The 27,124-nt window shown below is 43.1% G+C and overlaps 2 protein-coding genes across 2 annotated transcripts; both read left to right on the top strand.

Annotated features, from left to right (window-relative positions):
* Positions 1-318: 318 nt before the first annotated feature.
* Positions 319-25,272, top strand: LOC128702084 (vitelline membrane outer layer protein 1 homolog). Its single transcript, XM_053796090.2, has 6 exons — positions 319-476; positions 1,536-1,666; positions 19,452-19,581; positions 23,847-24,001; positions 24,369-24,434; positions 24,854-25,272. The coding sequence occupies exons 1-6, from the start codon at positions 428-430 to the stop codon at positions 24,953-24,955; spliced, it is 633 nt and encodes a 210-aa protein (XP_053652065.2). The 5' UTR covers positions 319-427; the 3' UTR covers positions 24,956-25,272.
* A 247-nt stretch (positions 25,273-25,519) lies between these two features.
* LOC138855160 (LIM domain-containing protein A-like) lies at positions 25,520-26,880 on the top strand. The gene is made up of 2 exons (XM_070102850.1): positions 25,520-25,644; positions 25,698-26,880. Exons 1-2 carry the CDS (start codon positions 25,529-25,531, stop codon positions 26,878-26,880), a joined length of 1,299 nt encoding a protein of 432 aa, XP_069958951.1. The 5' UTR covers positions 25,520-25,528.
* Positions 26,881-27,124: the final 244 nt, after the last annotated feature.

Here is a 27,124-nt window from a genome sequence, read left to right as displayed (position 1 = left end):
AAAACTATTCGATAGATCAAATAACCAATTTTTTTTCTTAGCACCAGCACGAGGAAACACAAGAGGCGACAGCTGTGCAGGAGAGTGTGTTGCCTAGAGTTTACATTGAAATTTTCCTTCCTAGAGTCGTAGTTAACAGTAATGGGCACCAAGAGACAGCAAGTGCGTTAATCACTAGGAAATTTAGAAAAATTACATGATAAAAACTATAAATGATACTCCGTTAACTTGGAATAATCACGAACATGCACATACAGGGACACAAGGACCCAGGAGGCTAGAACACACCTGGCGATACTGCGAAGCGAGCCCAGGAAATGGGACCCAACCCCCTCCCATACACCCACAACCACACCTCACCCCGTACACACAAAACCTCAACACCCCAGAGACACCCAGCCACTATCCACTGTGCCTCAGCATCAAGATGATCACCTTGGGAACTCTCCTAACCTGCTGCCTCCTGGTAGCCACAGGTTAGCTTAACCTATCCAAACTATCCTCATTTAACTTTCATTCTCTTGCGAGGTATCAAACATCAGTTTCTCAACGCTTCCTGTAAAGTTATAATTGCTATTTTCCATCATTTATGTTTGTCTAGGGTAAGTTTGGTCAGCTATACAAGTCTGTAAATATGTATATATATGTATATATAGCCACTTGGAAATAACTGGTAGCGTTTGCATGTATTTTTGGTTTTATGACCAGGTTTGTGTGACGTTCTGACCAGGCTTGAGTGACGTTCTGACTAGGCTTGAGTGACGTTCTGACTAGGCTTGAGTGACGTTCTGACCAGGCTTGAGTGACGTTCTGACCAGGCTGGAGTGACGTTCTGACCAGGCTGGAGTGACGTTCTGACCAGGCTGGAGTGACGTTCTGACCAGGCTGGAGTGACGTTCTGACCAGGCTGGAGTGACGTTCTGACCAGGCTGGAGTGACGTTCTGACCAGGCTGGAGTGACGTTCTGACCAGGCTGGAGTGACGTTCTGACCAGGCTGGAGTGACGTTCTGACCAGGCTGGAGTGACGTTCTGACCAGGCTTGAGTGACGTTCTGACCAGGCTTGAGTGACGTTCTGACCAGGCTGGAGTGACGTTCTGACCAGGCTGGAGTGACGTTCTGACCAGGCTGGAGTGACGTTCTGACCAGGCTTGAGTGACGTTCTGACCAGGCTTGAGTGACGTTCTGACCAGGCTGGAGTGACGTTCTGACCAGGCTTGAGTGACGTTCTGACCAGGCACGACGTACATTCTGACCAGGTATTAGGAACATTTTGACCAGGCATTAAGCACATTCTAACCAAGCATGAGTTATATTCTGACCAGACAAATTACAAAAATACAGTCTTTAAAATCTTCCTGTTGTATGTCTCGTAGCTGTGCGGTACAGACATCCCAGGACCACGGTTCGAATCCTTGTTCAGTCTTTCATTTATTAACATTCATTACGACTTGGGTAGCTCCAGTTCCTTGAATCAAGAACCTTAAAGGTCGGGTCTCTCTAACAGACAGTATTTGGTCTCTGTTTTTTGGTCAGCGGCCGAACCGAAGAATCTGGACAGAGTTGTGACCAAAGCTCTGGTTCTGAGCAATGGTCTCGACTGGGGGAACTGGGGCCCGGCCGAGTACTGTGAAGATGGGAGCTTCGCCATGGAATTTGAAGTCAAGGTGAGTGTGAAGTCAAGGTGAGTGTGAAGTCAAGGTGAGTGTGATGTCAAGGCGAGGGTGAAGTCAAGGCGAGGGTGAAGTCAAGGTGAGTGTGAAGTCAAGGCGAGTGTGAAGTCAAGGTGAGTGTGAAGTCAAGGTGAGTGTGAAGTCAAGGCGAGTGTGAAGTCAAGGCGAGTGTGAAGTCAAGGTGAGTGTGAAGTCAAGGTGAGTGTGAAGTCAAGGTGAGTGTGAAGGTGAGTGTGAAGTCAAGGTGGGTGTGAAGTCAAGATGGGTGTGAAGTCAAGATGAGTGTGAAGTCAAGGTGAGTGTGAAGTCAAGGCGAGTGTGAAGTCAAGGCGAGTGTGAAGTCAAGGTGAGTGTGATGTCAAGGCGAGGGTGAAGTCAAGGCGAGGGTGAAGTCAAGGTGAGTGTGAAGTCAAGGCGAGTGTGAAGTCAAGGTGAGTGTGAAGTCAAGGTGAGTGTGAAGTCAAGGCGAGTGTGAAGTCAAGGCGAGTGTGAAGTCAAGGTGAGTGTGAAGTCAAGGTGAGTGTGAAGGTGAGTGTGAAGTCAAGGTGGGTGTGAAGTCAAGATGGGTGTGAAGTCAAGATGAGTGTGAAGTCAAGGTGAGTGTGAAGTCAAGGCGAGTGTGAAGTCAAGGCGAGTGTGAAGTCAAGGCGAGTGTGAAGTCAAGGCGAGTGTGAAGTCAAGGCGAGTGTGAAGTCAAGGCGAGTGTGAAGTCAAGGTGAGTGTGAAGTCAAGGTGAGTGTGAAGTCAAGGTGAGTGTGAAGTCAAGGTGAGTGTGAAGTCAAGGTGAGTGTGAAGGTGAGTGTGAAGTCAAGGTGGGTGTGAAGTCAAGGTGAGTGTGAAGTCAAGGTGAGTGTGAAGTCAAGGTGAGTGTGAAGTCAAGGTGAGTGTGAAGTCAAGGTGAGTGTGAAGTCAAGGTGAGTGTGAAGGTGAGTGTGAAGTCAAGGTGGGTGTGAAGTCAAGGTGGGTGTGAAGTCAAGGTGGGTGTGAAGTCAAGGTGGGTGTGAAGTCAAGGTGGGTGTGAAGTCAAGGTGGGTGTGAAGTCAAGGTGGGTGTGAAGTCAAGGTGGGTGTGAAGTCGAGGGTGAAGTCAAGGTGAGGGTGAAGTCAAGGCGAGGGTGAAGTCAAGGTGAGGGTGAAGTCAAGGCGAGGGTGAAGTCAAGGTGCAAGATTTACACAATATCTCACGTACTGGATATAACTGGTCATCCAATACTTAACAAAAGAACGAGGCGTAAACAAAGTCTTCATTATACCAAGAATGTCATAAGACACGCACCGTGAAGTGTCTCCCACTGTACACATGGTAGGAGTGTACCGGAATCCCTACCATGGGGGATTAAAGTATTCTTGAGTGGTGTCTTGCAGCCTTAATGACCCTCGTGTAGCCGATAAGCTTGAAATCCTATTAACAAACCTTTGGAAAATGGTGTTCAGCTCCGCGAGACGTTGAAGTTACCTTGAGAAGTGGACACTTTTCCCAGTGTTAACAGTGCTTTCCGTGTGCCACCAGTACTTTCCGTGTGCCAGCAGTACTTCCCCTGTGCCAGCAGTACTTCCCCTGTGCCAGCAGTACTTCCCCTGTGCCAGCAGTATTTCCCCTGTGCCAGCAGTACTTCCCCTGTGCCAGCAGTATTTCCCCTGTGCCAGCAGTACTTCCCCTGTGCCAGCAGTACTTCCCCTGTGCCAGCAGTACTTCCCTTGTGCCACCAGTACTTTTCTTAGTACTGCATCTTCACTACCTCTCTGTATTCTACCTGTCACCTGAGTCAACCTTCCTCTAAAGACCTGAGTGATTATCTTCATCCCAAGATACATTCCAGGGTACACAGGACACATCCCAGGAAGCACCCCAGGACACATTCAAGGGTACATTGCAGGACACATCCCAGGGTATACTGCAGGATACATCCCAGGGTATATTGCAGGACACATCCTAGGACACATTGCAGGACACATCACAGGACACATTGCAGGACACATCCCAGGACACATTCCATTAACCATCTCTCACAACTTTCAAAATTCATCTTCAATTTTCTCCGGAGATCTTTTCAAGACTTCTTCGAAGTCCTGCAAATTAGTGGAGTATCCTGCACCACCACAGGACACAACGAGCAACACAAACATCAAGCATTGCAGGAACCTTGTATTATACCACCTCTCTCTCCAGCAGGCCAGTCTCGCACGAATACACGATCAGGGGACGGAGGATCGAGCCTCCACCACTCCTTACCCTAAATGACCCTTACAGAGTAAATTAGTGTTCTGTCACGCACCAGGATGCACCAGGACGCACCAGGACGCACCAGTTCTCTGAGTACCATGTTTTCCGGCATATAAGGCGCACTATGTAAGACAGTGTTTCCAAGCAGTTGTAACGTAACGTTAATAAGCAACTGCTAAAGTGTAACCCAAAGTCTACCCTTGACCCTGACCTTGAGCATATTAGGCGCAGGCTGATTTTTCAAAGATCTTTGTGGGTAAAAACGCGCGCCTTATATGCCCGAAAACACGGTTCTCACTGTGAAGGGGTTTCCAAATTCAACACACACACACACACACACACACACACACACACACACACACACACACACACACACACACACTCACAAGAAATAGGCGACAATCTGGTTGCGTTTACGTGCTAGTTTAAATTTTGCGATTATCACATCAACACGAATTATTTGAGAAGGCATTTTTTATTAAATGAGGCGAGTTTAGAGCAGAGAGCCACTCACTCTGCGAGTGAGTAAACTACTATAGAGACGGTGGAGCTATTACCGTATTTTCCGGCATATAAGGCGCACGGTAATTACTCGTATTACAACTTTATTTCTGTAATAAACTGCGTGTCCACTCATAAAACACCACTTGACAGTAACCCAAAGTCGACCCTGACCTTGAGCATAAAAGGCGCAGGGGGATTTTCCAAGATTTTTCTTGGGGGGGAAAAAGCGCGCCTTATATACCGGAAAACACGGTACAGTCCTTCACTTCTAGTCGCTATTCCTTCCCTTCTAGTCGGTATTCTTTCACTTCTAGTCGCTATTCCTTCACTTCTAGTCGCTATTCCTTCACTTCTAGTCGCTATTCCTTCACTTCTAGTCGCTATTCCTTCACTTCTAGTCGCTATTCCTTCACTTCTAGTCGCTATTCCTTCACTTCTAGTCGCTATTCCTTCACTTCTAGTCGCTATTCCTTCACTTCTAGTCGCTATTCCTTCACTTCTAGTCGCTATTCCTTCACTTCTAGTCGCTATTCCTTCACTTCTAGTCGCTATTCCTTCACTTCTAGTCGCTATTCCTTCACTTCTAGTCGCTATTCCTTCACTTCTAGTCGCTATTCCTTCACTTCTAGTCGCTATTCCTTCACTTCTAGTCGCTATTCCTTTACTTCTAGTCGCTATTCCTTTACTTCTAGTCGCTATTCCTTTACTTCTAGTCGCTATTCCTTTACTTCTAGTCGCTATTCCTTTACTTCTAGTCGCTATTCCTTCACTTCTAGTCGCTATTCCTTCACTTCTAGTCGCTATTCCTTCACTTCTAGTCGCTATTCCTTTACTTCTAGTCGCTATTCCTTTACTTCTAGTCGCTATTCCTTCACTTCTAGTCGCAATTCCTTCACTTCTAGTCGCTATTCCTTCACTTCTAGTCGCTATTCCTTCACTTCTAGTCGCTATTCCTTAACTTCTAGTCGCTATTCCTTCACTTCTAGTCGCTATTCCTTCACTTCTAGTCGCTATTCCTTTACTTCTAGTCGCTATTCCTTCAGTCGCTATTCCTTCACTTCTAGTCGCTATTCCTTCACTTCTAGTCGCTATTCCTTCACTTCTAGTTGCTATTCCTTCACTTCTAGTCGCTATTCCTTCACTTCTAGTCGCTATTCCTTCACTACTAGTCGAAATTCCTTCTACTTCTAGTCGCTATTCCTTCACTTCTAGTCGCTATTCCTTTACTTCTAGTCGCTATTCCTTCACTTCTAGTCGCTATTCCTTCACTTCTAGTCGCTATTCCTTTACTTCTAGTCGCTATTCCTTCACTTCTAGTCGCTATTCCTTCACTTCTAGTCGCTATTCCTTCACTTCTAGTCGCTATTCCTTCACTTCTAGTCGCTATTCCTTCACTTCTAGTCTAGTCGCTATTCCTTCACTTCTAGTCGCTATTTCTTCACTTCTAGTCGCTATTCCTTTACTTCTAGTCGCTATTCCTTCACTTCTAGTCGCTATTTCTTCACTTCTAGTCGCTATTCCTTCACTTCTAGTCGCTATTCCTTCACTTCTAGTCGCTATTCCTTCACTTCTAGTCGCTATTTCTTCACTTCTAGTCGCTATTCCTTTACTTCTAGTCGCTATTCCTTCACTTCTAGTCGCTATTTCTTCACTTCTAGTCGCTATTCCTTCACTTCTAGTCGCTATTCCTTCACTTCTAGTCGCTATTTCTTCACTTCTAGTCGCTATTCCTTCACTTCTAGTCGCTATTTCTTCACTTCTAGTCGCTATTCCTTCACTTCTAGTCGCTATTTCTTCACTTCTAGTCGCTATTCCTTCACTTCTAGTCGCTATTCCTTCACTTCTAGTCGCTATTCCTTCACTTCTAGTCGCTATTCCTTCACTTCTAGTCGCTATTCCTTCACTTCTAGTCGCTATTCCTTTACTTCTAGTCGCTATTTCTTCACTTCTAGTCGCTATTCCTTCACTTCTAGTCGCTATTCCTTCACTTCTAGTCGCTATTTCTTCACTTCTAGTCGCTATTCCTTTACTTCTAGTCGCTATTTCTTCACTTCTAGTCGCTATTCCTTCACTTCTAGTCGCTATTCCTTCACTTCTAGTCGCTATTTCTTCACTTCTAGTCGCTATTCCTTCACTTCTAGTCGCTATTCCTTTACTTCTAGTCGCTATTTCTTCACTTCTAGTCGCTATTCCTTCACTTCTAGTCGCTATTCCTTCACTTCTAGTCGCTATTCCTTTACTTCTAGTCGCTATTTCTTCACTTCTAGTCGCTATTCCTTCACTTCTAGTCGCTATTCCTTCACTTCTAGTCGCTATTTCTTCACTTCTAGTCGCTATTCCTTCACTTCTAGTCGCTATTCCTTCACTTCTAGTCGCTATTCCTTCACTTCTAGTCGCTATTCCTTCACTTCTAGTCGCTATTCCTTCACTTCTAGTCGCTATTCCTTCACTTCTAGTCGCTATTCCTTCACTTCTAGTCGCTATTCCTTCACTTCTAGTCGCTATTCCTTCACTTCTAGTCGCTATTCCTTCACTTCTAGTCGCTATTCCTTCACTTCTAGTCGCTATTCCTTCACTTCTAGTCGCTATTCCTTCACTTCTAGTCGCTATTCCTTCACTTCTAGTCGCTATTCCTTCACTTCTAGTCGCTATTCCTTCACTTCTAGTCGCTATTCCTTCACTTCTAGTCGCTATTCTTTACTTCTAGTCGCTATTCCTTCACTTCTAGTCGCTATTCCTTCACTTCTAGTCGCTATTCCTTCACTTCTAGTCGCTATTCCTTCACTTCTAGTCGCTATTCCTTCACTTCTAGTCGCTATTCCTTCACTTCTAGTCGCTATTCCTTCACTTCTAGTCGCTATTCCTTCACTATCTACTTCTAGTCGCTATTCCTTCACTTCTAGTCGCTATTCCTTGACTTCTAGTCGCTATTTCTTTACTTCTAGTCGCTATTCCTTCACTTCTAGTCGCTATTCCTTCACTTCTAGTCGCTATTCCTTCACTTCTAGTCGCTATTCCTTCACTTCTAGTCGCTATTCCTTCACTTCTAGTCGCTATTCCTTCACTTCTAGTCGCTATTCCTTCACTTCTAGTCGCTATTCCTTTACTTCTAGTCGCTATTCCTCCACTTCTAGTCGCTATTCCTTCACTTCTAGTCGCTATTCCTTTACTTCTAGTCGCTATTCCTTCACTTCTAGTCGCTATTCCTTTACTTCTAGTCGCTATTCCTTCACTTCTAGTCGCTATTCCTTTCACTTCTAGTCGCTATTCCTTCACTTCTAGTCGCTATTCCTTCACTTCTAGTCGCTATTCCTTTACTTCTAGTCGCTATTCCTTCACTTCTAGTCGCTATTCCTTCACTTCTAGTCGCTATTCCTTTACTTCTAGTCGCTATTCCTTCACTTCTAGTCGCTATTCCTTCACTTCTAGTCGCTATTCCTTTACTTCTAGTCGCTATTCCTTTACTTCTAGTCGCTATTCCTTCACTTCTAGTCGCTATTCCTTTACTTCTAGTCGCTATTCCTTCACTTCTAGTCGCTATTCCTTTACTTCTAGTCGCTATTCCTTCACTTCTAGTCGCTATTCCTTCACTTCTAGTCGCTATTCCTTTACTTCTAGTCGCTATTCCTTCACTTCTAGTCGCTATTCCTTCACTTCTAGTCGCTATTCCTTCACTTCTAGTCGCTATTCCTTCACTTCTAGTCGCTATTCCTTCACTTCTAGTCGCTATTCCTTCACTTCTAGTCGCTATTCCTTTACTTCTAGTCGCTATTCCTTCACTTCTAGTCGCTATTTCTTCACTTCTAGTCGCTATTCCTTCACTTCTAGTCGCTATTCCTTCACTTCTAGTCGCTATTCCTTCACTTCTAGTCGCTATTCCTTCACTTCTAGTCGCTATTCCTTTACTTCTAGTCGCTATTCCTTCACTTCTAGTCGCTATTCCTTTACTTCTAGTCGCTATTCCTTCACTTCTAGTCGCTATTTCTTCACTTCTAGTCGCTATTCCTTTACTTCTAGTCGCTATTCCTTCACTTCTAGTCGCTATTCCTTTACTTCTAGTCGCTATTCCTTCACTTCTAGTCGCTATTCCTTCACTTCTAGTCGCTATTCCTTTACTTCTAGTCGCTATTCCTTCACTTCTAGTCGCTATTCCTTCACTTCTAGTCGCTATTCCTTCACTTCTAGTCGCTATTTCTTCACTTCTAGTCGCTATTCCTTCACTTCTAGTCGCTATTCCTTCACTTCTAGTCGCTATTCCTTCACTTCTAGTCGCTATTTCTTCACTTCTAGTCGCTATTCCTTCACTTCTAGTCGCTATTCCTTCACTTCTAGTCGCTATTCCTTCACTTCTAGTCGCTATTCCTTCACTTCTAGTCGCTATTCCTTCACTTCTAGTCGCTATTCCTTCACTTCTAGTCGCTATTCCTTCACTTCTAGTCGCTATTCCTTCACTTCTAGTCGCTATTCCTTCACTTCTAGTCGCTATTCCTTCACTTCTAGTCGCTATTCCTTCACTTCTAGTCGCTATTCCTTCACTTCTAGTCGCTATTCCTTCACTTCTAGTCGCTATTTCTTCACTTCTAGTCGCTATTCCTTCACTTCTAGTCGCTATTCCTTCACTTCTAGTCGCTATTCCTTCACTTCTAGTCGCTATTCCTTCACTTCTAGTCGCTATTCCTTCACTTCTAGTCGCTATTTCTTTACTTCTAGTCGCTATTCCTTCACTTCTAGTCGCTATTCTTCACTTCTAGTCGCTATTTCTTCACTTCTAGTCGCTATTCCTTCACTTCTAGTCGCTATTCCTTCACTTCTAGTCGCTATTTCTTCACTTCTAGTCGCTATTCCTTCACTTCTAGTCGCTATTTCTTCACTTCTAGTCGCTATTTCTTCACTTCTAGTCGCTATTTCTTCACTTCTAGTCGCTATTTCTTCACTTCTAGTCGCTATTCCTTCACTTCTAGTCGCTATTTCTTCACTTCTAGTCGCTATTCCTTCACTTCTAGTCGCTATTTCTTCACTTCTAGTCGCTATTTCTTCACTTCTAGTCGCTATTTCTTCACTTCTAGTCGCTATTTCTTCACTTCTAGTCGCTATTTCTTCACTTCTAGTCGCTATTTCTTCACTTCTAGTCGCTATTTCTTCACTTCTAGTCGCTATTTCTTCACTTCTAGTCGCTATTCCTTCACTTCTAGTCGCTATTTCTTCACTTCTAGTCGCTATTTCTTCACTTCTAGTCGCTATTTCTTCACTTCTAGTCGCTATTCCTTCACTTCTAGTCGCTATTTCTTCACTTCTAGTCGCTATTCCTTCACTTCTAGTCGCTATTCCTTCACTTCTAGTCGCTATTCCTTCACTTCTAGTCGCTATTCTTCACTTCTAGTCGCTATTCCTTCACTTCTAGTCGCTATTTCTTCACTTCTAGTCGCTATTCCTTCACTTCTAGTCGCTATTCCTTCACTTCTAGTCGCTATTCCTTCACTTCTAGTCGCTATTCCTTCACTTCTAGTCGCTATTCCTTCACTTCTAGTCGCTATTCCTTCACTTCTAGTCGCTATTCCTTCACTTCTAGTCGCTATTCCTTCACTTCTAGTCGCTATTTCTTCACTTCTAGTCGCTATTTCTTCACTTCTAGTCGCTATTCCTTCACTTCTAGTCGCTATTCCTTTACTTCTAGTCGCTATTCCTTCACTTCTAGTCGCTATTCCTTTACTTTTAGTCGCTATTCCTTCACTTCTAGTTGCTATTCCTTCACTTCTAGTCGCTATTTCTTCACTTCTAGTCGCTATTTCTTCACTTCTAGTCGCTATTCCTTCACTTCTAGTCGCTATTCCTTTACTTCTAGTCGCTATTCCTTCACTTCTAGTCGCTATTCCTTTACTTCTAGTCGCTATTCCTTCACTTCTAGTTGCTATTCCTTCACTTCTAGTCGCTATTTCTTCACTTCTAGTCGCTATTCCTTCACTTCTAGTCGCTATTCCTTTACTTCTAGTCGCTATTCCTTCACTTCTAGTCGCTATTCCTTCACTTCTAGTCGCTATTCCTTTACTTCTAGTCGCTATTCCTTCACTTCTAGTCGCTATTCCTTTACTTCTAGTCGCTATTCCTTCACTTCTAGTTGCTATTCCTTCACTTCTAGTCGCTATTCCTTCACTTCTAGTCGCTATTTCTTCACTTCTAGTCGCTATTCCTTTACTTCTAGTCGCTATTCCTTTACTTCTAGTCGCTATTCCTTCACTTCTAGTCGCTATTCCTTCACTTCTAGTCGCTATTCCTTCACTTCTAGTCGCTATTCCTTCACTTCTAGTCGCTATTCCTTCACTTCTAGTCGCTATTCCTTCACTTCTAGTCGCTATTCCTTCACTTCTAGTCGCTATTTCTTCACTTCTAGTCGCTATTCCTTTACTTCTAGTCGCTATTTCTTTACTTCTAGTCGCTATTCCTTCACTTCTAGTCGCTATTTCTTCACTTCTAGTCGCTATTCCTTCACTTCTAGTCGCTATTCCTTCACTTCTAGTCGCTATTCCTTCACTTCTAGTCGCTATTCCTTCACTTCTAGTCGCTATTCCTTCACTTCTAGTCGCTATTCCTTCACTTCTAGTCGCTATTCCTTCACTTCTAGTCGCTATTCCTTCACTTCTAGTCGCTATTCCTTCACTTCTAGTTGCTATTTCTTCACTTCTAGTCGCTATTCCTTTACTTCTAGTCGCTATTCCTTTACTTCTAGTCGCTATTCCTTTACTTCTAGTCGCTATTCCTTTACTTCTAGTCGCTATTCCTTTACTTCTAGTCGCTATTCCTTTACTTCTAGTCGCTATTCCTTTACTTCTAGTCGCTATTCCTTTACTTCTAGTCGCTATTCCTTCACTTCTAGTCGCTATTCCTTCACTTCTAGTCGCTATTCCTTCACTTCTAGTCGCTATTCCTTCACTTCTAGTCGCTATTCCTTCACTTCTAGTCGCTATTCCTTTACTTCTAGTCGCTATTCCTTCACTTCTAGTCGCTATTCCTTCACTTCTAGTCGCTATTTCTTCACTTCTAGTCGCTATTCCTTCACTTCTAGTCGCTATTCCTTCACTTCTAGTCGCTATTTCTTCACTTCTAGTCGCTATTCCTTCACTTCTAGTCGCTATTCCTTCACTTCTAGTCGCTATTTCTTCACTTCTAGTCGCTATTCCTTCACTTCTAGTCGCTATTCCTTCACTTCTAGTCGCTATTCCTTCACTTCTAGTCGCTATTCCTTCACTTCTAGTCGCTATTCCTTCACTTCTAGTCGCTATTCCTTCACTTCTAGTCGCTATTTCTTCACTTCTAGTCGCTATTCCTTCACTTCTAGTCGCTATTCCTTTACTTCTAGTCGCTATTTCTTCACTTCTAGTCGCTATTCCTTCACTTCTAGTCGCTATTCCTTTACTTCTAGTCGCTATTTCTTCACTTCTAGTCGCTATTCCTTTACTTCTAGTCGCTATTTCTTCACTTCTAGTCGCTATTCCTTCACTTCTAGTCGCTATTCCTTCACTTCTAGTCGCTATTCCTTTACTTCTAGTCGCTATTCCTTTACTTCTAGTCACTATTCCTTCACTTCTAGTCGCTATTCCTTCACTTCTAGTCGCTATTTCTTCACTTCTAGTCGCTATTCCTTCACTTCTAGTCGCTATTCCTTCACTTCTAGTCGCTATTTCTTCACTTCTAGTCGCTATTCCTTCACTTCTAGTCGCTATTTCTTCACTTCTAGTCGCTATTCCTTCACTTCTAGTCGCTATTCCTTCACTTCTAGTCGCTATTCCTTTACTTCTAGTCGCTATTTCTTTACTTCTAGTCGCTATTCCTTCACTTCTAGTCGCTATTCCTTCACTTCTAGTCGCTATTCCTTCACTTCTAGTCGCTATTCCTTCACTTCTAGTCGCTATTCCTTCACTTCTAGTCGCTATTCCTTCACTTCTAGTCGCTATTCCTTCACTTCTAGTCGCTATTCCTTCACTTCTAGTCGCTATTTCTTCACTTCTAGTCGCTATTCCTTCACTTCTAGTCGCTATTCCTTCACTTCTAGTCGCTATTTCTTCACTTCTAGTCGCTATTCCTTCACTTCTAGTCGCTATTCCTTCACTTCTAGTCGCTATTCCTTTACTTCTAGTCGCTATTTCTTTACTTCTAGTCGCTATTCCTTCACTTCTAGTCGCTATTCCTTCACTTCTAGTCGCTATTCCTTCACTTCTAGTCGCTATTCCTTCACTTCTAGTCGCTATTCCTTCACTTCTAGTCGCTATTCCTTCACTTCTAGTCGCTATTCCTTTACTTCTAGTCGCTATTCCTTTACTTCTAGTCGCTATTTCTTTACTTCTAGTCGCTATTCCTTCACTTCTAGTCGCTATTCCTTCACTTCTAGTCGCTATTCCTTCACTTCTAGTCGCTATTCCTTCACTTCTAGTCGCTATTCCTTCACTTCTAGTCGCTATTCCTTCACTTCTAGTCGCTATTCCTTTACTTCTAGTCGCTATTCCTTCACTTCTAGTCGCTATTCCTTCACTTCTAGTCGCTATTCCTTTACTTCTAGTCGCTATTTCTTTACTTCTAGTCGCTATTCCTTCACTTCTAGTCGCTATTCCTTCACTTCTAGTCGCTATTCCTTCACTTCTAGTCGCTATTCCTTCACTTCTAGTCGCTATTCCTTCACTTCTAGTCGCTATTCCTTCACTTCTAGTCGCTTTTCCTTCACTTCTAGTCGCTATTCCTTCACTTCTAGTCGCTATTCCTTTACTTCTAGTCGCTATTTCTTTACTTCTAGTCGCTATTCCTTCACTTCTAGTCGCTATTCCTTCACTTCTAGTCGCTATTCCTTCACTTCTAGTCGCTATTCCTTTACTTCTAGTCGCTATTCCTTCACTTCAAGTCGCTATTCCTTTACTTCTAGTCGCTATTCCTTCACTTCTAGTCGCTATTCCTTCACTTCTAGTCGCTATTCCTTTACTTCTAGTCGCTATTCCTTCACTTCTAGTCGCTATTCCTTCACTTCTAGTCGCTATTCCTTTACTTCTAGTCGCTATTCCTTCACTTCTAGTCGCTATTCCTTCACTTCTAGTCGCTATTCCTTTACTTCTAGTCGCTATTCCTTCACTTCTAGTCGCTATTCCTTTACTTCTAGTCGCTATTCCTTCACTTCTAGTCGCTATTCCTTTACTTCTAGTCGCTATTCCTTCACTTCTAGTCGCTATTCCTTCACTTCTAGTCGCTATTCCTTTACTTCTAGTCGCTATTCCTTCACTTCTAGTCGCTATTCCTTCACTTCTAGTCGCTATTCCTTCACTTCTAGTCGCTATTCCTTCACTTCTAGTCGCTATTTCTTCACTTCTAGTCGCTATTCCTTCACTTCTAGTCGCTATTCCTTTACTTCTAGTCGCTATTCCTTCACTTCTAGTCGCTATTCCTTCACTTCTAGTCGCTATTCCTTCACTTCTAGTCGCTATTCCTTCACTTCTAGTCGCTATTCCTTCACTTCTAGTCGCTATTCCTTTACTTCTAGTCGCTATTCCTTCACTTCTAGTCGCTATTTCTTCACTTCTAGTCGCTATTCCTTCACTTCTAGTCGCTATTCCTTCACTTCTAGTCGCTATTTCTTCACTTCTAGTCGCTATTCCTTCACTTCTAGTCGCTATTTCTTCACTTCTAGTCGCTATTCCTTCACTTCTAGTCGCTATTCCTTCACTTCTAGTCGCTATTCCTTCACTTCTAGTCGCTATTCCTTCACTTCTAGTCGCTATTTCTTCACTTCTAGTCGCTATTCCTTCACTTCTAGTCGCTATTTCTTCACTTCTAGTCGCTATTCCTTCACTTCTAGTCGCTATTCCTTCACTTCTAGTCGCTATTTCTTCACTTCTAGTCGCTATTTCTTCACTTCTAGTCGCTATTCCTTCACTTCTAGTCGCTATTCCTTTACTTCTAGTCGCTATTCCTTCACTTCTAGTCGCTATTCCTTCACTTCTAGTCGCTATTCCTTTACTTCTAGTCGCTATTTCTTTACTTCTAGTCGCTATTCCTTCACTTCTAGTCGCTATTCCTTCACTTCTAGTCGCTATTCCTTCACTTCTAGTCGCTATTCCTTCACTTCTAGTCGCTATTCCTTCACTTCTAGTCGCTTTTCCTTCACTTCTAGTCGCTATTCCTTCACTTCTAGTCGCTATTCCTTTACTTCTAGTCGCTATTTCTTTACTTCTAGTCGCTATTCCTTCACTTCTAGTCGCTATTCCTTCACTTCTAGTCGCTATTCCTTCACTTCTAGTCGCTATTCCTTTACTTCTAGTCGCTATTCCTTCACTTCAAGTCGCTATTCCTTTACTTCTAGTCGCTATTCCTTCACTTCTAGTCGCTATTCCTTCACTTCTAGTCGCTATTCCTTTACTTCTAGTCGCTATTCCTTCACTTCTAGTCGCTATTCCTTCACTTCTAGTCGCTATTCCTTTACTTCTAGTCGCTATTCCTTCACTTCTAGTCGCTATTCCTTCACTTCTAGTCGCTATTCCTTTACTTCTAGTCGCTATTCCTTCACTTCTAGTCGCTATTCCTTTACTTCTAGTCGCTATTCCTTCACTTCTAGTCGCTATTCCTTTACTTCTAGTCGCTATTCCTTCACTTCTAGTCGCTATTCCTTCACTTCTAGTCGCTATTCCTTCACTTCTAGTCGCTATTCCTTCACTTCTAGTCGCTATTCCTTCACTTCTAGTCGCTATTCCTTCACTTCTAGTCGCTATTTCTTCACTTCTAGTCGCTATTCCTTCACTTCTAGTCGCTATTCCTTTACTTCTAGTCGCTATTCCTTCACTTCTAGTCGCTATTCCTTCACTTCTAGTCGCTATTCCTTCACTTCTAGTCGCTATTCCTTCACTTCTAGTCGCTATTCCTTCACTTCTAGTCGCTATTCCTTCACTTCTAGTCGCTATTCCTTCACTTCTAGTCGCTATTTCTTCACTTCTAGTCGCTATTCCTTCACTTCTAGTCGCTATTCCTTCACTTCTAGTCGCTATTGCTTCACTTCTAGTCGCTATTCCTTCACTTCTAGTCGCTATTTCTTCACTTCTAGTCGCTATTCCTTCACTTCTAGTCGCTATTCCTTCACTTCTAGTCGCTATTCCTTCACTTCTAGTCGCTATTCCTTCACTTCTAGTCGCTATTCCTTCACTTCTAGTCGCTATTCCTTCACTTCTAGTCGCTATTCCTTCACTTCTAGTCGCTATTTCTTCACTTCTAGTCGCTATTCCTTTACTTCTAGTCGCTATTCCTTCACTTCTAGTCGCTATTCCTTCACTTCTAGTCGCTATTCCTTCACTTCTAGTCGCTATTCCTTCACTTCTAGTTGCTATTCCTTCACTTCTAGTCGCTATTTCTTCACTTCTAGTCGCTATTCCTTCACTATCTAGTCGCTATTCCTTCACTTCTAGTCGCTATTCCTTCACTTCTAGTCGCTATTCCTTCACTTCTAGTCGCTATTCCTTCACTTCTAGTCGCTATTCCTTCACTTCTAGTCGCTATTCCTTCACTTCTAGTCGCTATTCCTTCACTTCTAGTCGCTATTCCTTCACTTCTAGTCGCTATTCCTTCACTTCTAGTCGCTATTCCTTCACTTCTAGTCGCTATTCCTTCACTTCTAGTCGCTATTCCTTCACTTCTAGTCGCTATTCCTTCACTTCTAGTCGCTATTCCTTCACTTCTAGTCGCTATTCCTTCACTTCTAGTCGCTATTCCTTCCCTTCTAGTCGCTATTCCTTCCCTTCTAGTCGCTATTCCTTCACTTCTAGTCGCTATTCCTTCCCTTCTAGTCGCTATTCCTTCCCTTCTAGTCGCTATTCCTTCACTTCTAGTCGCTATTCCTTCACTTCTAGTTGCTATTCCTTCACTTCTAGTCGCTATTCCTTCACTTCTAGTCGCTATTCCTTCCCTTCTAGTCGCTATTCCTTCCCTTCTAGTCGCTATTCCTTCACTTACACAAGAGTAAATATTTCTGACAGCGGGGTATAAGGTCACTGCAAATTCTTTATTTTATACATATTTCTGGTGACAAACTGGTGCAAATGGTTCAGAAAATCGACAAGATGAGGAATTAGACACTTGTGTTGCAGCTTAAGGTAATGTTTATTGTGGAAGCGTTTCGCCTACAAGTGATTTCCTCAGTCCGGAACAGAGACGAATGGTGGGAGGAGAGGAGGAGTTTGAGGTAATTAGTCAATCAGCCTTGAGTCGATGTGTTCAGTCCATCAATCTTGAGAAAAGTATCGTATATGGTGTATTTTTTTCAAGATTGATGGATTGAATATATCAACTCGTGGCTGAGAGACTGATAACCTCTTCCATACCACCACAAACACGCTACCACCACCACCATCACGACCATGATCACCCTCTCTACTTCTACCATCATCACCTTTCATCACCCTTTCCAATACGACCATAACCACCCACCCTTCTGTCTCCCTACTTAACTCCACTACCACCACAGCAACCCTCCCCAACCTACCTCCACCCTCATAAGGGCCATAACCCAAAACTATCCCCACCTGTGTCACCCCCACTAATATCACGCCACTCCCACACACCCGACACCCACAACCCTCCACCACTACCCACACAGCCTTACCCTTCACACTGCCTCATAGGCGCCTTATCGACCCAGCGTGGGACAATAACTCAGGAAACACATCTGCAGCTCCCTAACCTTGTAGACAGCTACCCCGTGTCATCTCCCTGACCTTGTAGACAGCTACCCTGTGTCATCTCCCTGACCTTGTAGACAGCTACCCCGTGTCATCTCCCTGACCTTGTAGACAGCTACACCGTGTCATCTCCCTGACCTTGTAGACAGCTACCCCGTGTCATCTTCCTGACCTTGTAGACAGCTACCCCGTGTCATCTCCCTGACCTTGTAGACAGCTACCTCCTGTTATTTCCCTGACCTTGTAGACAGCTACGCCCTGTCATTTCCCTGACCTTTTAGACAGGTACTCCGTGTCATCTCCCTGACCTTGTAGACAGCTACGCCCTGTCATCTCCCTGACCTTGTAGACAGCTACACCCTGTCAGCCTCACGTACCGTCCACATGACCCATAAACTCTACTGCACCTATATACTGCACCTATATACAGCACCTATGTACAGCACCTAGGTGCTGCACCTAGGCACGAAGAACCCTGACATGCACATGACCTGCAACCTAATTAGCCTCCTGTTTCAAATTTTTTGTCCTGAGTATTCAAACAGCCCCATTAGAAGATTTTGAAATTGATGTTCCTATACTTTGATCGTCACCAACAGCCTCGTTAACCAGAGGCCGGGCCGTGATTAGCAGACGGAGGATCGAGCCTCCACGGGTTCACTGCTGCATGAAATAATGGCCAGTCCTTACGTGTTTATATTAATATATACACGATTTTTTAACGAAAATATTTTTTCGATTTATAAAAAATTAAAATAATTTTTTTTTCCAGTAAATTGTCAATATTGCACATTGTTACTGTAATTATTGTTCATTATAATACACATTATTGTTCGTTATTATTGATCATTTATTATTGTATATAACTGTAGTACATGTAGCGTGTGATCATTATTGTATAAGGTGATTATACATTACTAATGTATATAATGATTATTGTACATTATTATACACGATGTAAGAACCGACAGTGTTGGCGCCCACTTGTTATGGTCTGTGTATCCTGAGCGACCGTCAAGATGTGAATGTGATAACAAGTCTGTGACGCCCTGACACTGTGTCAGGGCGTCAGAGGATCAGATGAAGCCATGGCTTACAAAATCGTCATAACACGATTGTAGAGAAATCACGGAGCGGGTGGGGTTTTGAACCCATGGTGGGTGAGTTCTAAAACTCACAGGCGTTAACCTCTCGGCCAACTGGTTCTAATAAGATTTATCCAAACAGGTATATTTCTATACACGTTTTAAAATTGGAACACCCGTGGATGCTTTCTCCCTTTGTGTACTCCACTTGTACAATAAAACTACAGAACGACTGAAGATTATCTTTTTCAATCTCGGTCCATCCGGTGAACCCGCGACAGATTTGGTGGCAGCGGTGGGATTGAACTCCTGGATGGTCGAAGTCCGCCTCGCCAAGCGTCCAGTTGGTTGTTAAATCTGCAAAACAGAGATTAGCGGTGGACGATCGGTCAAGACATGGACTAGATAATGGTATTATAGCCGTAAAAATGCTTTAGACACTAAGCAACCTAATGTTCACTGTTCAGTTACAGAATAATTTAGTACAGTTTTAGTCTAGCCTCGACGACCGCCACACGCAACAGGATTGTACTTGTCATTAGTCGTTTTTGCACAAGGATGCCACCTATGCCACTACCACTAACATCTGTTATCAGGTAAAAATAAAAGAGGTGTCTTTAAATTGGGGACTGTGAGAACAGGAGATGAACCTTAACTGAGGCATTTGAAAAGCTCATCCTTGACTGGAGAACAAATTTAAGGCATCATTCTTGAGCAACCATGTCAAGGGAACGGCAAGTGATGAAACACACATAGAATCGTGCAGAGCCAACAAAGGATATTAGGTCTTCAGCAGTTTGTGGCTCGGGAGAAAATTTCCAATGGCAGCCAGTTTATTGTGGACGGTTCATAACTTTTACAGAGACTTATAGAACTATAATTCTCTATAATAGGATAATGGGAACCAGGCAATTCAGTTTCTGAATGCAGACAAATTTATTTTCTGAGTGTCTCCATGTGGGTTTTTCTTGAGTATAATGGAATAGATATATCACAGATTTTATTATAATTATATATATATATATATATATATATATATATATATATATATATATATATATATATATATATAAACACAATAGGTCAGTTTAAATTTATTTATTTAATATTACTTACAATCAATGATACGTATATATTTTTTTCGTTATGTTCAGACTGATTTTCGCTCTGCTTATTCGGCAGAAACCTCCTTGCCGAATAGAAAAAAATAGCCAGTTCGGAGAGTATATATATAACTTATTACAAAATTTCTCTTGGTTTCTTTCAAAGTTTGAGCCATACAGCATCCTGAATACAGACGAGACTGCTGTTAATGCTGTCAAGTTATATTGTTCAACTCTTGAGCTTCACCCCACCGGGTATATCCTGTCCTCTGAAGGCGAGAAGGGAGAGTGGCAAGGTAAGTAGTGATTTTTATGCACTCAGTGGCCACTGTATTAGGTACATCTCTACACATGCTCGTTAATATCGTAAATATCTAATCAGGCAATCACGTGGCAGCACTTCAGTGCCTAAAAGTATACATAGTTTAGTGGTTCAGTTGTTCAGACTGAACATCAGAATGGGGAAGTAATGTGATCTAAGTGATTTTGACCGTGGAATGATTGCTGGTGCCAGACGGGGGTGATTTAAGTATCTCAGAAGTTGTTGATCTCCTGGGATTTTCACGCACAAGTCTCTAGTGTTCACAGAGAATAGTGTGAAAAACACTAAACATCAAGTGAGCAGAAGTTGGTGAAAAGTCTTGTTGCTGATAGAAGTCAGAGGAAAATTGCCAGATTGACTCACGTTGACAGGAAGGTGATGATCAGTAATTCCAATGACCACACATTACAACAGTAGCATGCGTAAGAGCATCTCCGAACGCACAATAGGCCAAACCTTGCAGTGGATAGGCTAGAGTAGCAGAAAACCAAGCCAGGTTCCACTCCTGTTAGCTGAGAACAGGAAACTGAAACTACAATGGGCACAAACTCCAAAACTGGACAGTTGAAGACTTAAAAAAAAGGTTGCCAGGTTTAACGAATCGCGATTTCTGCTGCCACTTGTGGACGGTAGGGTTAGAATTAGGCGTAAATCTTTGGTATGTATGGTGGAACAGGAGATTTGCAGCATGAATTTGCAGCCGACAAATCTCCAGTAACTGCGTGATGCTATCATGTCAAAAAAGGCCAGAATCTCTAAAGAACGTTTCCAGCACCATCTTGAGTCCATACCACGAAGAATTTAGGGTATCCTGGGGGGGGGGGAGGGAGGAGTAAAGGAGAGACCTACAAAGTACTAGAAGGTGTACCTAATAAAGTGGCAAGTGTGTATATCATTCTGGACAAAACTGCGAAAAACGAAAAAGAAATTTGAAGGACCTGGGAGTGATAATGTCAGAGGATCTCGCCTTCAAAGATCACAACAATGTATCTACCTCATGGGTTAGAGAATATCTACAGTGTCCTTCTACCATACCTGATAGCTAAGTGCTGGGAAAAAAAACAATGCTTTATCATGCTTATCACACAGGACGGGTTGTATATATAAGGTACTGATCCGGGAGACTTTTAAGACGATGCATATATCAAGTATTCTACGGGTATCGTCAAGTATTCCATCGATTCCGTAACTGCGGTAGCTTCAGAGGTTATGTCCCAAGTAATAACTCCACCAGAGCTGGAAATTATTTCTTGGAAATTACCATCTCTCATCATAACCTACACACATAGGAAAATAAAAAAAAAATGTATGTTGGTGATGGATGTTGGCGTAGTGGTAATAATATAATGGGATTAATCTGGTCAATAAAATTCACTTATGCAATTATTAACTTGGCTTCGCATTGTAACTTTCGATTTATTAACGTGAATCAGCGCAGTCATGTTTACATTCTGACGTCTGTGTGACGTCTTCTGCTCCGTCACTTTATTGTTAACATAAGAACATAAGAACGAAGGAACACTGCAGAAGGCCTACTGGCCCATGCGAGGCAGGTCCAAGTCTGTTAGGTAAGACACATATGCAACAGTTAGGTATCTTTATTTTGAAACGTTTCGCCTACACAGTAGGCTTCTTCAGTCGAGTACAGAAAAGTTGATAGAAGCAGAAGATAAGAATGAACATTAAAATGGTATAAAATACCGACAGATTGTTAGGTAAGACACATATGCAACAGTTAGGTATCTTTATTTTGAAACGTTTCGCCTACACAGTAGGCTTCTTCAGTCGAGTACAGAAAAGTTGATAGAAGCAGAAGATACTTGAAGACGATGTAATCAGTCTGAAACATATTGTTTCAGACAACGGAACAATGCTCTTCTCCAGACTGAGGGACTGACCACCTCAAAACTTTAAGGGTGATGGACTGATTACATCGTCTTCAAGTATCTTCTGCTTCTATCAACTTTTCTGTACTCGACTGAAGAAGCCTACTGTGTAGGCGAAACGTTTCAAAATAAAGATACCTAACTGTTGCATATGTGTCTTACCTAACAATCTGTCGGTATTTTATACCATTTTAATGTTCAGGTCCAAGTCTCCTACCGGCTTAAGCCAATGCACCCAACCTAGTCAGGTCAGGTCACATTGACTTAAGGGAGGAACACGGCAACCGACCTGGTAGCACAAGCTATCAGGCCCAACTCACACCCACCCACATCCACTCATGTATTTATCCAACCTATTTTTAAAGCTACACAACGTTCTGGCCTCTATAACTGTACTCGGGAGTTTGTTCCACTCATCCACAACTCTATTACCAAACCAGTACTTTCCTATATCCTTCCTGAATCTGAATTTTTCCAACTTAAAACCATTGCTGCGAGTCCTGTCTAGGCTAGATATTTTCAGCACACTATTTACATCCCCTTTATTTATTCCTGTCTTCCATTTATACACCTCAATCATATCCCCCCTAATTCTACGTCTTTCTAGAGAGTGCAGATTCAGGGCCCTCAGTCTATCCTCATAGGGAAGGTTTCTGATACATGGGATCAACTTTGTCATCCTCCTTTGTACATTTTCCAGAGAATTTATATCCATTCTGTAATACGGTGACCAAAACTGTGCAGCATAATCTAAATGAGGCCTAACCAAGGATGTATAGAGTTGAAGAACAACCTGAGGACTCCTATTATTTATGCTTCTTGATATGAAGCCAAGGATTTTATTAGCTTTATTGCGAACACTTATGCACTGTTGTCTTGGTTTCAGATTACTGCTAACCAGAACTCCTAAATCTTTTTCGCAATCCGTAATATTAAGATCTACATTATTTAGTTTATATGTGGCATGGCTATTGTCCTGTCCAACATTTAGAACTTTGCATTTGTCTATATTAAACTGCATCTGCCACTTCTCCGACCACTGCATCAGTCTATTCAAATCTTCCTGGAGTGCTCTAATGTCCTCGTCAGAATGAATTCGACGGCCTATTTTGGTGTCATCGGCAAACTTGCCGATGTCGCTCTTTATGCCCTCATCTATGTCGTTTATGTAGATTGTGTACTGCTGTTTCACTGTGTATATCTTACGTTTCAAGTCTTGACTCGTATTAATAGATAATACACGATGCTTATTAATGTAGATTGAAGTAGACAGTTCTTCCAATAAGTGGTTTAGAAAATCGAAAAGTTGATGAATGAGACACTTGTGTAATATTTGTGTAGTTTTAAAAATAGGTTAGATAAATACATGAGTGGGTGTGGGTGGGTGTGAGTTGGACCTGACTAGCTTGTGCTGCTGGGTCTGGTGCAGTGCTCCATCCTTGAGTGGAGATGATCAGACTGGGTGGGTCATTGGGCTTATCCGGGGGGGGGGTCATTAGTCTAATCCAGGGGGGGGACATGGACCTGCTCCGCATGGGTCAGTAGGCCTGTTGCAGTGTTCCTTATGTTCTTTATTCTGGAAGTGTTTCACCAGCCAGTGACTTCTTCAGTCCAGTGCAGAGAAACAGTGGACTGAAGCCGCTGGATGGAGAAACGCTTTCAGAATAAACATAACCAAATGTGGCATAGATAGTTTTTTCTCAGCAGATAGCTTCGGGTTGGGACTTCCTCAGCTATCTGTCTTTCCTCTGTACTCTCTCATAATGTACACAGTGTGTCAGAAACACTACGGTGAGCAGCTGGCTCTCCGGGAGCACAAAGATACCTCCAAACATACAGAGAGATTTTATTATTAACACTTGTCATTGATCTCGTTCCCTACTCTCTCATGCATTCTGAATGCTTCTGTGTCATAGTGAGGGCTATTACAATCACTTCTGCGACCTGATGGGGGTAATTATACTCGCTCCTGCGTCCAGATGAGACAGAGAATTCCCAAATCCCTATTTTAGAGAGCAAAATATTCTTTATTAATGCATCCACGAACGAGTGGTTTTAAGTAAATAATAACACTGTGACTAGGGGTTCGAATCCCTCTTAATGATCCTTTTACAGTTGATATAGTCTTTAAACCTAACAAATTATCACTTCAGACTAATCTTTTATACGTTTTACATGTGTAGGTTTTAACAAGAGTCGTAAAGGGACGTCTGATATGGTCGAATGACTTGAAGTGTGAGTTAATTTTAAATAGAATTTCTTGGAGGTCTGTACGTGGATTTTAAACCGCATGTGTGCAGCCGCGTTGCCAGCCTCCAGGGGATGCTCAGACAGCTGCCTTCTGCACCTACAGGCATGAGGGTGTGTGAAAATGGCTTCCTGACGGGGATGAGAGCCAAGGTGCTGGCCCCGAGAGGCGTGGCTCTGGACGACGTGGCCGTTCAGGATGTTATGATGGAGTGTGACTACGGTGACACCGTGATTATAGGGGTTGACAGTCACGCCAGGGTAAGTAACACGACGGTGTGTTACCGTGGTTGTGTGTGCTCTATCAAGGCTGCTATTACCAATACTGCTGATACTACTGCTACAAACGCTATTACTACTGCAACTTCCACAATTAATTCTACCACTTTTACTGTTACTATTATTTCTATTACGATTACTATTGCTGTTATTACTACTGCTACTAAATAATAATAATAATAATAATAATAATAATAATAATAATAATAATAATAATACACTACCTCCAATATTCGCACTAAAATACACCCTCCAACGTACCCTATCCTTCTCTCAGAATCAAACCCGATAAAAGAACCCTCTCCCTCCACCTATCAAACACACACAAACAGATCTGACATGCTTGCAGATTCCAGATGGTGACTGGAGTACCTGGGCTCGCTGCCCTAATGGATCAGCCATCTGTGGCCTGGAGGTAAGCACGACTGGCCCTTCTGCCATACTCACCTATATGTTGCAGGGGTCGAGTCACAGCTATTGACCCTCGTGGACGGAGGAGCGAGCCTCCAACACTCCCTCAATGACCAACACCGGTCATTAAAAGGTTCCATATTGATCTTTCGGGTAGGACACAAGTCATTAGAATGCAGAGTGCCATTTCAATATCATTTGTAGTGAGGGCATGTTTCAAAATTATTTGTATAATAATAATCATTACTGTCATTTCTGTTGCTTATATATATATATATATATATATATATATATATATATATATATATATATATATATATATATATATATATATATATATTAGAGAGAGAGAGAGAGAGAGAGAGAGAGAGATAGAGAGAGAGAGAGAGAGATCCTCTAACAACTTTGTGTTTATCTCCCAAGACCAGACTTGAGGATCCCAACCTAGTGGTGGACGACACTGGCATCACTGACATTTCTATGTACTGTTGTTCTCTTGACGGCCTGCGGCGGCGCCGTCAGTAAACCAGCAGGGTGTGATGGCCCCCAGCAGGGGTTGATGCCCCCCAACAGCGGGTGATGCCCCTTCCCTCATAACGACCCTCCTGTTACCGCTGTTGTTGTCCCCCATGCTGTTTAGAACCGACCAGATGAGGCATTCGATGCGTGTGCAGCATCTGGGTACCTTTACCCGAAGACTTTTCGGCAAACAAGTGGTTTTTTCAATCCACTTCGGATATAATATACGAAGACAGAAGAAATTGAGCTAATCAGTCCCTCTCTACCTTGCAGAAAAGGTCGCGGTTGGCGAAATGTTTTCTGATAAAGATAGCCAATTACTGTGCATGTGTATTATTTATTCTTGCTACTGCAACAATAAGAATACACAATAAAAAATACCTATTTTGTTACATTTGTTTACACACACACACACACACACACACACACACACACACCACCTTCACTACACTTACCACCTACACCACCACAGATTGTATCATCACCACACATAGTATCACCACTAGTAGCACCAAAGACATCATTACCAAAATCAACACCACCAGTACCATTGCCACCCCAACTAGAATCACCACCTAAATGACAACCACTACTATGAAATTTAAACATTTAAACACACCCATACAGTCACTGTCACCATTACACACCTCCACCACACACACCTCTACCACCACACACACCACTACCACACACACCTCTACCACCACACACACACCTCTACCACCACACACACCACTACCACACACACCTCTACCACCACACACACCAACACCACACACACCTCTACCACCACACACACACCTCTACCACCACACACACCAACACCACACACACCTCTACCACCACACACACACCTCTACCACCACACACACCAACACCACACACACCTCTACCACCACACACACCAACACCACACACACCTCTACCACCACACACACACCTCTACCACCACACACACACCTCTACCACCACACACACACCTCTACCACCACACACACACCTCTACCACCACACACACCTCTACCACCACACACACACCTCTACCACCACACACACCAACACCACACACACCTCTACCACCACACACACACCTCTACCACCACACACACCAACACCACACACACCTCTACCACCACACACACACCTCTACCACCACACACACCAACACCACACACACCTCTACCACCACACACACACCTCTACCACCACACACACACCTCTACCACCACACACACCAACACCACACACACCTCTACCACCACACACACACCTCTACCACCACACACACCAACACCACACACACCTCTACCACCACACACACACCTCTACCACCACACACACCAACACCACACACACCTCTACCACCACACACACACCTCTACCACCACACACACCAACACCACACACACCTCTACCACCACACACACCACCACACACACACCTCTACCACCACACACACCAACACCACACACACCAACACCACACACACCTCTACCACCACACACACCAACACCACACACACCTCTACCACCACACACACCAACACCACCACACACACCAACACCACCACACACCACTACCACCACACACACCACCACCACCACACACACCACCACCACACACACCAACACCACACACACCAACACCACACACACCTCTACCACCACACACACCAACACCACCACACACCACTACCACCACACACACCACCACCACACACACCAACACCACCACTACCACCACACACACCAACACCACTACCACCACACACACCAACACCACCACCACCACACACACCAACACCACCACCACCACACACCACTACCACCACACACACCATCACCACCACCACACACACCAACACCACCACCACCACACACCACTACCACCACACACACCACCACCACACACACCATCACCACACACACTAACCCACCACCACACACACTAACACACCACCACACACACTAACCCACCACCACACACACCAACACCACACACCACAAACAATTTCACCAACAACATCTCTGCTGCATAACACGAATACAACAAAATTTATAATGAAAACACTAGTTTCTAATTGAAATTTCTTCAAATCAAAAAAATAAATGTTTTAAATACCATAACAGTAATTAATTATATCCTATAAGCTAAATCTATGTCAAAAATTCTTCA

This window comes from Cherax quadricarinatus, chromosome 83 (genome assembly GCF_038502225.1).
Source record: "Cherax quadricarinatus isolate ZL_2023a chromosome 83, ASM3850222v1, whole genome shotgun sequence".
Lineage (NCBI taxonomy): Eukaryota > Metazoa > Arthropoda > Malacostraca > Decapoda > Parastacidae > Cherax > Cherax quadricarinatus.
The sequence above is the reverse complement of the archived record's forward strand: the minus strand, read 5'-3'. Positions and strand labels throughout refer to the sequence as shown.

What these genes read in the sequence shown, in the direction of transcription:
- LOC138855160 (XM_070102850.1), top strand. Translation starts at nt 25,529, where the DNA reads ATGACAACCACTACTATGAAATTTAAACATTTAAACACACCCATACAG. An exon ending in CACACCACTACCACACACAC is followed by an intron (nt 25,645 to 25,697) that starts CTCTACCACCAC and finishes TACCACACACAC; the next exon opens with CTCTACCACCACACACACCA.
- LOC128702084 (XM_053796090.2), top strand. Translation starts at nt 428, where the DNA reads ATGATCACCTTGGGAACTCTCCTAACCTGCTGCCTCCTGGTAGCCACA. An exon ending in CGAGAAGGGAGAGTGGCAAG is followed by an intron (nt 19,582 to 23,846) that starts GTAAGTAGTGAT and finishes CTGCACCTACAG; the next exon opens with GCATGAGGGTGTGTGAAAAT. An exon ending in GGGTTGACAGTCACGCCAGG is followed by an intron (nt 24,002 to 24,368) that starts GTAAGTAACACG and finishes ACATGCTTGCAG; the next exon opens with ATTCCAGATGGTGACTGGAG.